Source organism: Phoxinus phoxinus (assembly GCF_949152265.1).
Source record: "Phoxinus phoxinus genome assembly, chromosome: 20".
Lineage (NCBI taxonomy): Eukaryota > Metazoa > Chordata > Actinopteri > Cypriniformes > Leuciscidae > Phoxinus > Phoxinus phoxinus.
In genome coordinates this window covers 19557716-19571124 of record NC_136895.1, presented here as the reverse complement: position 1 = coordinate 19571124, position 13409 = coordinate 19557716, and the positions used below count along the sequence as shown (strand labels likewise).

The 13409-nt window shown below is 36.7% G+C and overlaps 1 protein-coding gene across 1 annotated transcript in view; it reads right to left on the bottom strand.

Moving 5' to 3' along the window:
• The window catches only part of ahr2 (aryl hydrocarbon receptor 2), a 59320-nt gene extending 51138 nt beyond the window's left edge, over positions 1 to 8182 (bottom strand). The window contains exon 1 of the mRNA XM_079593166.1: positions 7826 to 8182. Within this exon, the coding sequence (XP_079449292.1) occupies positions 7826 to 7884 (59 nt within the window). The 5' untranslated portion in view covers positions 7885 to 8182. The remainder of the gene's footprint in view (positions 1 to 7825) is intronic.
• Positions 8183 to 13409: the final 5227 nt, after the last annotated feature.

Here is a 13409-nt window from a genome sequence, read left to right as displayed (position 1 = left end):
GAATCCGTGAAAAAAGTGACGGCATGCAGATGCGTATTACGCGTTTAGTCTTCAGGCATGCATGTTTGGTGTGAGTGCTCTGTAAAATAATGCGTATGTGCGCAGGTGGGTAGTCTTTCTTTACAAAGTGACACCGCCAACTACTGGCCTGGCAGCAGAATACAGCGTTTTAGTCATTTTCACAGATCTGTGTAAATGGGGATCATTTTGATAACGTTGTCATCTGTACAAAGAAAAAACTTTCCCATTTTTAGTACATTGTTGTCATGGAAACGCACCCTCAGTATGCCTGGATTATTATTCCCTTGTAAATACATTTATGTCACCTCTGTGCCGCATTACTAAGTGTTTAAATGCATTTTTTTCAATATAATTATTGATGTAATCATTTAATTGGAATGTTTCCAATTAAATTATTATATAATTTGGAATCATTTAATTAGAATCTCAATATGTCTGTCAACAGTCCTGTATGGAGTTACATAATATGATATAATTTTCAGCTCCACAATGTTTGCGATTACGTTGTAATGGTCTAATTTGTCCGTGACCGTTTGTTCCGCAACTCCTATCGCGGGAAAGCTTCAACACTCCTCATGAATTACATCTGATCCAATGACTGGAGTTCTGATCATCTGGACCTCCCAACATTTACTGTGGTCGCTGAGGAATTCTTTTTATATTGAAGACATCACTCAAGAGGGAACATCTGAAATCTCTCATTCTTCCTTCTATCCTCTCGTGTACAAGTGTTTCGGGCCAATCACATGAGGTATGACATCATGACTGTTTTCCTCTAGCAGGTCCCAACATGCAACAGAGTTTCTCATGCTGCCTGCAATACACGGAGGACCATCTGAAGACTCGTCTCTTTGTGCTTGTTCCTTGTGCACATTTCTCAGTGTATTTCGCTCTCCCATTGCTTCTCTATACATACAACTGTTTTTTTCTTTTCCCTCTCTTTCCTTTGAAACTTGGGCTCGTCCTGAAAACTCAAGCACTGGAAAGACAGTTTCATAAAGTTTGCAGTCATTGTTGCACAGCAGCTTTTCCCCGTCTCCATGTACTGCATTCACTCGAAGGGTTTACTGAGGACACCGTGAAGGAACAATCTGAAGGCATTTGGCAATCTATCTTGAGAAATGTTTTACTACAAATCCCATGGTACATTCCTGCAAATCTCTGTCTTCTTTTTTTTCTCCACGTCCTTGTTACTAGTCAGTTGTGTGTAGATATATTAGTCAAAAGTTTGGACCAACTTCTAGTTATTTATCATGACTATTAATGTATTTTTCACATATCAGAATAATAGTAAATATCACAAATTTAGCATGGGAATTATGTAGAAACCAAAAACATTTAAAAATGATCTTAAACAACTGAATAAAACACTAATAAATAATAATAAATGACATATTTAGATCCTGTTTTGAAGATCATACAAAGCAAATTCAGTCAAGTGTGTCCAAACTTTTGATGGTAGTGTTTTTTAAATGGATGAAAACAGATTTGAGAATCAAGATCTGCAAGAAAAGGGCGAATTCAGCCAACGGTGGTTGTTTTCCACCCGATAGCCTCAGTTGAAGCTCAACCACATCTGGTTTGGATCAAAAACAGAACTAAATAAAATAATAACATGTATATATATAGGATATATATTTATATCAAGTTCAAGTTCATTTATTAATACACCACATTTTAAATCAGCCACAGCCACAAGACTGACCAAAGTGCTGTATAAAGCCACTGTAAATGGATGGATGTCCTTTTTGGGCTTAAAACAAAAAACAAAAAAACGTTCACTCCCATTATTAAGCTTGGAAGAGTCAGGATATTTTTTTTTAATATAACTCAGATTGTGTTTGGCTGATGGAAGAAAGTCATGTACACCTGGGATGGCTTGAGGGGGGGAGTAAACTATGGGATCATTTTTATTTTTGGATGCACAAACCCTTTAATGGATAGAGAGAAAACTGAACAGGAATCCACAATAATAAATAAACTATAATGACATAACATATACGTTTTAAAAACTCAATAGAGAAGGTGCAAATCTAATCTTGCTAATGGCAGGTTATTCCATAACCTTGGCACTACCACAGAGGAAGATCTACTCCCTCTGCATTTCAGTCTTGAGTGAGGGACTATTAAGTCTCTGACCGCTCAATCCTCTACGAGGGATATAAGGAATCAGCAGTTCAGCTAAATTGTTGATTTTAAGAATTAATTCTAAATTGGATAGGCAGCTGTGGATGAATAATATCAATAATATTCAACAATATTATTGATCTGTGCATTGACACCATTGTATGAGAACTGAACTGAGGTGGACGATGACATCACGGTTTTCTTCAGAGCGGCTATATATAAATGTACTAAATTAATAACTTTTTCACAACAAAAATGAACCATCACTGAACTTACTTAAGCTGGACTATGACACTATTTTCTTCTAGGTCAAGACAAACTTTGTTGCATTATTTTCCTGTTATCACGGTAAAGCTGCTTTGAACCAATCTGTATTGTAAAAAGCGCCATAAATAAAGGTGACTTGACTTGACTAGATGAAAAGCCCCCAGAAAGGGAGTGATGTGATCGCTTTTACTGGTTTTCTGTGTAAATCTACCAGCAGCATTCTGGACCAGTTGGAGGTGAGCAATTTGTGACTTAGAAAGACCGCAATATGAAGAGTTGCAGTCATATAAAAGAGAAGTAATAAATGCATGGACGGCCATCTCTCAAGTTTTATCAGTGTTTAAATATTGACAGTAGACAAGAGTTGAAAGAAAGTAGATCCCGACCTAGAAGGATGAAACCATCACATTAAACACGACTTCTATGTTGATAAATTAAACTCTATGGAAATTGAACATTAATTATTGAACATATCTGATATAGCATTGTAATTGCAACCCCCCACTGATATCTAAGGCAACTGTCTGACTCTGAGATGGCAAATGGGAATATGGTTTGAGTAACATTAGCAACACAAGCAGTTTGATAATGTAGCCATCATATCAATTTCTATTATGTGTCCGATTTGTAGATGAGCCTGTATAACTCACTCTTCCACTTTTTCTTCTAAATTAGATTCTGGTTCAAATATATATGGCTGAATTAAATGAACATTTCCTTGCCATCGTGTAGCGTTTACTACAGTAAAGTTGCGACATGTGAGTGGATCAGGTGTTTTGAGCTGCTGTAAGTGAGTGGAGGCGGAGACTAATTTGCATATTCAGGGATCTGCGTATTCTAAATAAAGCAAGGGTGTAGAGTTACATTCAAGCTATTGTAAGGCATGACGAAATAATTTTCAACAGGAAAAAAAAACTTTAAATAAGTAATTTTGCTGATCAAAGATTAGTTTTAGGGAATAAAAATGATTAACTACAGGGGGACCTGAACACTCTCAAAAGGGCAGATTCTGTTCTATAAAAAATGTCCTCAATACAATTACAGCTAAGAAACGATTTGAACATTTTCATGTCTATATCATCTAGCCCTGAGGTCAATAGGTACAAATTCAAGTTCTGTCGCAAACTTTATCTGACCAAGCGGAGATGCATCAGCATCGAGTGTCTGCTTTCCTCATTCCTTCCTCGAGACAAGACTTGTGGGTATTTGAAGTGACGGACAGGCTGAAACTCTAGTCTGTGAGGGAGGGATTTTCTGCACTGGTGCTGACCCACATATCTTTCAGTACACATCAAAGCTCAGTATCAATGTACCCAAGCTCCTGAGCCAGAAATACCCATCTCATCTCAGTGCACAACACAGTAAACATGCCTTTTCTAAGGCACTTTGTCAGGGTGCAAACTGCCTTACATCACGACTGGAGGCGAGACCATCATGTGAGCAATTAACAAACCAGCTGATCTTCATTTACAGAATTCTATTTTTAAATGAAGATCTAGTTTGTGAACTATTCGAATTGACGGCCCTAATGACTCCAGAGTTTAGGCCCATTTTTGAAACGGGTTGTGCTCAAGCCAATAAATTAAACTACAATATTTGGGCAATTAAAACACCATAAATGGGATTATTCAAAAAAAAAAAAAAACGTTTACTTACTCGAATGACTCGAAACAAAAGATTTCAAAATTATCTCAGGGTTTCTTGCCATGCAACAAAACTAAAAAAGAAGATATTTTGAAGAATGTTTCACTTTTCTTTGTCCATACAATGAAAGTCAGCGGGGTGTATTGCTGTTTTGGACCCCATTTACTTTAATTGTAAAAGAAAAAGAAAAAAAAAAGACGAAAAATGGCAATAAAGACACTTTATTTTTAAGAGCATAGATTCAGGTTGGCCCATCTGCTTATTAACACAAAAATAATGCTCTTAAGTTTTTGATATTAAACTGTTAGTTTTAGACTAGATTTTGGGGCCTGGAAATCTTTGAGATGCTAAAAAACTTCCAGCTGCAAGTTAGCCGGTTCATTACTTGCGCCTATGTTTTTGTTTTCGCATAGATTAGAAGTGAGGAAATCTTGACAAGGTTCTTTAGGGAGAGAGAAAGAGAGAGCGAGGTTCTACTGTTCTACAGCATTCCAACTTCCAGCAACGGCGGTGTGATGCTAGGAGTCTGATTACACTCCCTCTCAATACCTTCTTTGTGTCAGATGCAGTCTTTGGTCGCTCCAGCGCCTCGCCACCCTACTGGCTTGTTTTAACGTCTATCAGCAAGCTAAAACACACACTGCAGTTCCAGCTCCAGTAAGCAGCTATTCTGAAGTGTGGACATACCACGCAAAGGTCGTCCATCCCCTGCACCAAAGATGGGCGTAATAAACACATAACCCGGTGGGTGGGCTTGGCGATGCTGTCAACAGGTATGGGGTTCTGCGCCACTGCCTTCTAATGCGTGTGTTTGCAGGCCAAATACATTGGGTGCACATCAACAAGCATACATTCTCACACAAATCCCTCCTGTCCATCAACTTAAGTGATATAAATCAGTAAGACGCATTTAAACTAATAACAAAACAGCTGAGAAATAAACAGTGACGCCTTACATTAGTGTTCATGTAACAGAATAACTTTAGTACACTGTAAAAATGCTGTTACTTTAAAGTGCCTCTCTGACCTGATCTGACACTTTTATTAGTGGGACCAACACGCAGCATTTTTTGTGCAGCATTTTTGTGAATTTTGTGTAAACATTGCGTAAAATAAGGGTTCGTTTTGACTTGAGCTATTTTACATACATCTATGTGGTCAATAAATTGAATATGTATGGTGACATTGGCCAATTTTTATTTTTTAGAGCAATATCGAAATGTTTGAAACATATTTCTACATGTTCGAACACAGATATGCAGAACTATTTTGAACAGTTTTATTTGGTTACAATCAATATTTAATAACATGCTTAATTTGACTAGTTAGTAATAAGACAGGTAATAAACTGCATAATAAATGGCAAAAATTAAGTTATGTGAACTTGACAATTCCACAATTTTTTCCAGTTACGTATGAAGTTTATTTACTTAATTTTGAGGCAACGTATTTCCTCACTTTTTTAAGTTAAAGGGATAGTTTACCCAAAAATGAAAATTAGCCCATGATTTACTCACCCTGAAGCCTTCCTAGGTGTATATGACATTCTTCTTTCAGACGAATAAAATCGGAGTTATATTAAAAAAATGTCCTGGCTCTTCTAAGCTTGATAATGTAAGTGAATGGCTGTTTGACTTTGGGAAGTCCATCAAAGCGCATCAATTCATGATTAAAGTGCTCGACGCGGCTCTGCGGGGGTTAATGAAGGCCTTCTGAAGTGAAGCGATGCATTCGTGTAAGAAAAATATCCATATTTAAATCTTTATCGACTAAAACAACTAGCTTACGAAAAGAGTAACACTTGAACTTGACGCACAACGCAATGATGGCAATTGACGCCTCTTTACGCCTCTTGCGGTTCAAACAGGGCTGGGAAACCGTGTTCATCATTACGTTGTGCGTCAAGTTCAAGGGTTACTCTTTTAAGTTGTTATTTTTTATTTTACTATTTTGATTTTTTTCTCCCCGCCCTCTATCCCAACTCATTGTAGAATTAGATACTTACTGGTTGATCCACACTCCGGAACAGATGGTGGCGGTAATGCATCAATAAGATAGATGCCAACCGTCGTAAAACAAAGAAAAAGAAGAAATTTTACTCTTTTGGCGTAAATCGATGCGTACGGCCGTCTGTCAGAATCTAATTTTTTTAGTCGCTAAAGTTTTCAATATGGATATTTTTCTTACACGACCGCATAGCTTCACTTCAGAAGGCCTTTATTAACCCCCGCAGAGCCGTGTCGAGCACTTTAATCATGAATTGACACGCTTTGATGGACTTAGTTCCAAAGTCAAACAGTCATTCACTTACATTATCAAGCTTAGAAGAGCCAGGACATTTTTTTTTTTTACTCCGATTGTATTCGTCTGAAAGAAGAATGTCATATACACCTAGGATGGCTTCAGGGTGAGAAAATCATGGGCTAATTTTAATTTTTGGGTGAACTATCCATTTAAGTCAACTGATCACTTTTTTACAGTGTACTTAATATGAAAATCTTTTGTGGATAATATGCTTGTAAACACATTTTGTTAGCAACCCTGCTATTGTAATCCATTATATTTGCATGTGTAACATGAACACTGTAAATGTAAAGTGAGAAAGCTCTAGATAAAGAAAAGGAAAGTTATTGTCCAAGAAGCGATACAAATAGCCTATACCTGCAACAGAAGTTATGCACAGAACTAAATCAGGTGCATTAAGCATATTCCTGATCCCATAAAGTCATTGTCTAAGACAATTCCGTTTTTGTCCGATCAAACTATCTGCAAAAGCATGAAATTAAAGCATCTGCAAGCTCCTTCAACAGCTCAAAGGCGTGCTTTGGATTTCCAGCCAGTTCTACCACAGTTGCGTAAGAGTTTGCGTGACTTAAAAATATGTTAATTTGAGAAGGGGGGAGCGAGCGAAGAAAAAGCAAAAAGGGGAAAAAAAATCTGTGTTCTCATGATGTGAAAAAAGACTATATCAGATTACAATAACATACTCCCCCCGGCTCACCCCTCCCTCGTGTAAGCATCGCGTGAGAGCGCCGCCAACTCTCAACTTGATTATGATTAATACAAGAGTACTATTTCCATGCCAGACCCAGAACTGTACACACCAAGCCCGAATCTTAAGGTGTCCCGACCCATACAGAACTGGGTCAAATTCACTCTCTTTTGTTTGCGATGCTATAGACGCTATGTTTTCATCAGGATACAACAACTTCGTATACAGCCATCAAAACTTTGCGCAATAATTGTCCTTTCTTCCCAATTGAACGCCTCCAAAGTATTCAATTCAATTCAAAGTGGCAGTAAACAAACAAGTTGTGACTTTGACACCACGCTTATTTTACTAAGCAGAAATTTAAGTTGAAGTTTTCAATTGTTTGTGTTATGTGTTTGTTTCTTGTTTTTACAGTAAATTAAACTGTACTGAGATTCATTAAAAAGTTTGAAATCACCCCAGGGAGATGAAAAAAGCCACTTTATAGACTACACACACACACACACACACACACACACACACGCAGGCTATATATCCCTTTCTATTTGAAACGCAAGCAATTTTAATTTTAACAATTTTTAAGATGTAATATGCATATGCTTAACTAACTGAACTATAATTTGCTAAACATAACACACTCCATTCTATTGTCAAAATGTTATAGTGAAACATAACATAGCCTCTCGAATGATTGCTACATTGTATCAATAACCTTGATGCACGAGACGCGAACGCGCTTTGAACTTGAACATGAGAGTCCCCACAAAGACTTACATTTTCTGAACGGGCTTCTTCCGTTTCTTGGCCGCATAGATACCGATACCCCCCGACATGGTTGTCTGGTGTATCTGAGAAGTGTTTTAAAATCTGACTAGCATTTAAAATCCCCTCAGTTTCCTTCAACTGTCGATGAAAGTGTGAGTTATTCAGGTAAATCCTCTCAAATCAACAAGATAAACAAGAGGCGAATATTTCCCGTCCAGATGTAATTCCTGTCAGCGGCAGTTCATTACACGAATAGCAGGTTAAAATGAACGCGAAAAGTTTCCGAAAGTTTTCATCCTCTACGGTGAATGGCAATGGCGTGAGCTGAACAAATTTTCCTTCTTCCTTTTTTGTTTTTTTCGACCTGTCATTCTCTAGTGGCTCCACACAGCCCTTGTAGGCAGCTGACTGGCTGCGAGTTCTGAGCGTCGACCAACCAGAAGCGTTAGAACGATAGGCAGGTAAGCTGGACGCTTTGTGATTGGTTGGAAAAGTCTTCAGGAAATCATAAATACAGGAGCCGCTCTTAAGGTGGACCGGAGAAATACAAGCAGCATTGCACCCTCATTCGGCTGCACTATACAGTTGCAGTGTTGTTTAGTGCATTGTTGTTATTATTGTTTTATATAGCCTACATTTATTTCAGACACAAATAAATACATAAATAAAGTATTTTATTTTGTATTATAAAATACAAAATCCAGACAAAATCAAACTATTATGGTGTATTAGACTATTAACTTAATTAGTGGTATTTTAATGTAAACACTAAAATAGTTATGATGTGTTTGACTGCTTTTCATATGTTTATTATCCATAGTTATTGTAGATACTGTTGTTGTTGGCCTGCAAGTATTTGCACACTTTGCCACACCTAAAATGTCTGAATGTCATAGCATTACATAACACTCTAAACCCGTGTTTTTTTTCCCTTGAAATATAGTACAAGAGCACCTTTCAAACTAAATAGTCTATATATGACAGAATAAGTTGGTTTATTATGATACACTAGATATACTGTTCAAAATGAAGACAAACAGTATAGTGACACTTTTATCTGAAATGGTCTGGATCATGTCCACAGCTAATGTGATGAACTACACCCGTGTGAACTTGAGGGGAACTGACTTCATACATCCCCTAAAATCATCTTGGGACCAGTTGATTATAAGCAATTACAAAAAGAAGGAGAGTACTGGGAAATTGAAAGAAGGAGAGTTCTGGGAGAGTTCTATTTTTTGTTTGCAGATTTTGTTGTCTAATGCAGTGACATTCAAATATTTTTAGTGAAGCTAAAGTGTTTAAATACATTTAGAAAGATACAAATCTGTTGTTTCACTGTATAGAACAGGAATAACATGTGACTGACTGTGTTAGTCGAAAGATTCAGTCACACAAATGCTATCTTCATCCATTATGGTTCCTCACATGACAAGATTATGATCCAAGTGTATGGTCATACAGTATATTGTATATTCATTTGGGACAAGTTGACATTTTTGCATTCAAATTAGTTAAATAAATAAAATAAAATATTTATATAAAAAACTGACTATTGTAGGCCAATACACTTATAATAGAATTATAAAAATAATTCTAAATATATTTACAAAACTCATCTCTGGTTAATTTTAGTCTTATTACTATTATTAGAAATGTTATGTTATTCTAAAAAAATCATTTTAATTTATACATACTTTATTACATCATTATAAATCATTGATTAATAAATAAATTATATGTATTATTATTATTATGTGTGTATACACACACACACACACAAATTCAACAGAAAATAATAATAATATCTTTAATTATTTCTAATATGTAATATACTTATTTATTTTTGTTTATATTTTTATGCATTTATTTATGATCAAAATAATTTTTTTAAATTTTCTGTAGTAAATGTGTTTTTTCTTACCTAGCCTCAACTATTCTAGGGTGTTCTGGTGGTTGCCAGGGTGTTGCTATGCAGCTGGCTCAGGTCCTTTCATCAAAGTAAGTCTATGAGATTTTTTTTCACCCTGTTTTATAGTCCACTATGACAAAAAAAAAAATTTAATCACTTAGAAAAGTAACAATACCTCTCTCTGTAACAAAACAAGTAATTTAAGGTATCACTCATCTGTTTGTAGCACAGACGTAAAGGATGAGCTACGAATCAAAGTTGAATTCACACCACTAAAAAGCTTTAAATAGGCTGAACTTAAATTGGTAAATTAGACCTTATACGGTCCAGGTTTATAAACTTCATCTGTAAAGTTCAATGCACACAGCTATAAACTGCCAGTTTAGGTAAGCAGATAGGATGTGCCTCAGGCCTGCTATCCCCACATTTGATTTCCTTGCTTTCTAATACCTTGCTCATTGTGTGTGTGTGTGTGTGTCTGTGTGTGTGTGTGTGTGTTTTGCGGACGTGTCAGTAATAGTGTCTACAGTCACGCTCTACAAGTCAGGTTTCTATATCTTCACCTCAGGTATTGTCTTTTAGCCCAACGTTTTACAACCGAAAAACAGGAAATGCATACAGACACTTATCTAACACACACACACACACACACACACACACACACACACACACACACACACACACACACACACACACACACACACACACACACACACACACACACACACACACACACACACACACACACACACACACAGAGAGAGAGAGAGAGAGAGAGAGAGACCTTTCATATTTTCAAAGAAAACAATGCCCGTATTTTCAATAATTTAACAGTAAAAAAAAAAAAAAAAAAAGCCCCTGCAATCAAGGCCTGATACTTTTTGTACATGGACCAAGAATGCAAAAGGCATAAATGTGTCTCTCGGAAAATTACCACATTTAAAACCATTATTATTATTGCTCATCATTAAGGAGAGTAATATGCTGTAACTTTTACAATTAACCAGTCTGGTAAACAATAAAACAGGTGAAAAATCCCTGGCATTGAAGCCAAGGAGGGACCCAAGCCATATCTAGGAACCAGAGAAATTAGAGAAACCCTAGGAAACGGCCTAGCAATCACCCAGAACACCTCCTACACAATAGCAACGTCATAGCATCCACCTATAAACCGCCAATAGCAAACACATAGCCACATGATTAAAAACCTCTCGGGACACATTAGAAACTTAATAGCAACAAATGAGCAAACTTTCACACACATAATAATCACATAATAACATGAAAAAAAAAAAAACCTCTCAGAACACTTTAGCAACCTCATAGCAACACTTATAATACATATAACCAGATAGCAACATGCTATAGCCTCTCTGGACACATTTGGAACTTCGTAGAAACGGTAAACCTCCACACCTAAACCTAGTCGTGTTTTCGACGGCAGGTGCTTTCAAGTCACTTTTGTTGGAGTAAGATGGTGGTGTACTTTCTCTCAATTAATTATTCAAAAATACAGCAAGGTTGTATCCGTTTACAACAAGAAATGTGCATCAGGTGTGTTTTGCTTTTTTATATTTTCAATTAATTTATGAAGCCACTGTCAACTTTATCGTTACATATTGTATTGTTATATTATAATGCTATATTTTGTTGCAGGCAATTCGCTTACTTCACTGTAAATAGAAAAGCCTGACAATATCACTGATAAATACTTATAAATATTGTGGTATTCCACCATGTTTCTCACCCAACTCATCTTGAATGCACCATATAAGCTGTCCGCCATATTGGAACGGTCAAAGCCGGTTGACTGAGCGTCTGAAACCTTAGTTAGTATGAATATCTGATTTTGCCAAACTAACACAATACAACAAGACGAAAGCGTTGTCAGCTAACATGACATTTAAAAGTAAAAATATTAAAAAGAACCATAGTAAAATCTGTAATTATTGAGTTATTAGCCTGCACTGTAAAAAAATATTTTCATGATTTGTTATCACAACTTTTTATCTTTTGTCAAATCAAATTCGATAACTAATGTGTGGAGATAACATACTATTTTGAGTTTCTGTTTATTAAACCATTCTTCTTCATTGTATTAACTCAAATTTTTTATTACAACGAACTCAGAATTTTAAGGCAACAAGGTAACTTGCTTTTTTAAGTTAAAAACTTGCATTTTTTTTTACAGTGTGCACATAAAAACACAAACAAGCATATTCTCACCTTTGAAAGGTTATCTCGTTTCTGCACCATGACCTCGAGCCAAACACCCTCCAGAAGCTTTTTAACCCTTGGTCGAACATTATTAAAGTTAGAGCTTATTTAGAGATATCAGCCGAATGGCTTAGTGCAGGCGCTAATGGATCTGAAGTTTGTATCTCGTAAATTACCCCTCTAATAATGCCCGGAATGGTACCAAACTTCTACAGTAGTACAAATAGGTTCTGTACTCATAAAACGAGGCATTGGAAAGTTTGTAAGTACATCAGGAGTTTATTTAAATATCACTTGCCTGATGGCTTATGCTAACGCTAACCCGGACGTCAAGGCCACTTCAGTGAGTTGGGAAAAGCCCGTAAAAGTCCGCACAGAGCATGACATCTATTGCCGGAAGATACTACCGGTAGTGAAGGAGCAAGAAGCGAGAGAACAGCAGACAAGATCAACGAAATGGCAGAGACTGAGTTTAGCATCGAACGCAACGATGAGTGGCTCAATTCCGAAGGTCGCCTGTACCTATTCGAGCCCGAATACACGGACGAGGAGATACAACTAAAGTTTTACGTGAGAGTATAAGAATGTTTTGCTGAAATTTTAACGCTTTTTAAATGCTTGTACTTTCAGATCAACACTTAAAAAGTATTGGAATATCACCCAGTTATCAATACATTTCTATGGGGTGTTAATTTCACTAGCTTTTCCCTTACACTTGTGAGTTTTGCAAAGGACTTTTACTGGCTTTCCCCAACTAACTGAAGTGACCTTGACGTCCGGGTTAGCGGTGGCATAAGCCATCAGACAAGTGTTATTTAAATAAACTCCTGATGTACTTACAAACTTCCCAATGCCTTGTTTTATGAGTACAGAACCTATTTGTACTACTGTAGAAGTTTGGTACCATTCCGGGCATTATTAGTGGGGTAATTTACGAGATAAAACTTTTGGATCCATTAGCGCCTGCACTAAGCCATTCGGCTGATATCTCTAAATAAGCTCTAACTTTAATAATGTTCGACCAAAGGAAGAAAAGCTTCTGGGGACAACATTTATTCTTACTGTGAGTGACAACACTTTGAGCGTTCCAAGATGGCGGGTGCGCCGACGTGTCTGAAGCGGTCGAATGTAGCATCTAGGCCTACTTATAGTCTACATATATTTGCCTAAACCACTCAGAACATCAGAGCAACAAACAAACACCTCTCAGAACACATTAGAACCTCATAGCAACACATTAGCAACCATACACACCTAGAAATCACCTAGCAACATGCTAAAACCACTCTGAACACTTTTAGCATTCCCCTAGCAATCATGATAATCGCGAGTTAAGCATAGACAAGCATTTCTAAAATCTAGTTGGTATAAATTAATCGCCAGTGTTTTTGTCTGCTAATATGGAAATTAAATCCCAATGTGCCACTTTTGTGTAAATATTAATTTAGCCCCCTTTCAATGTTT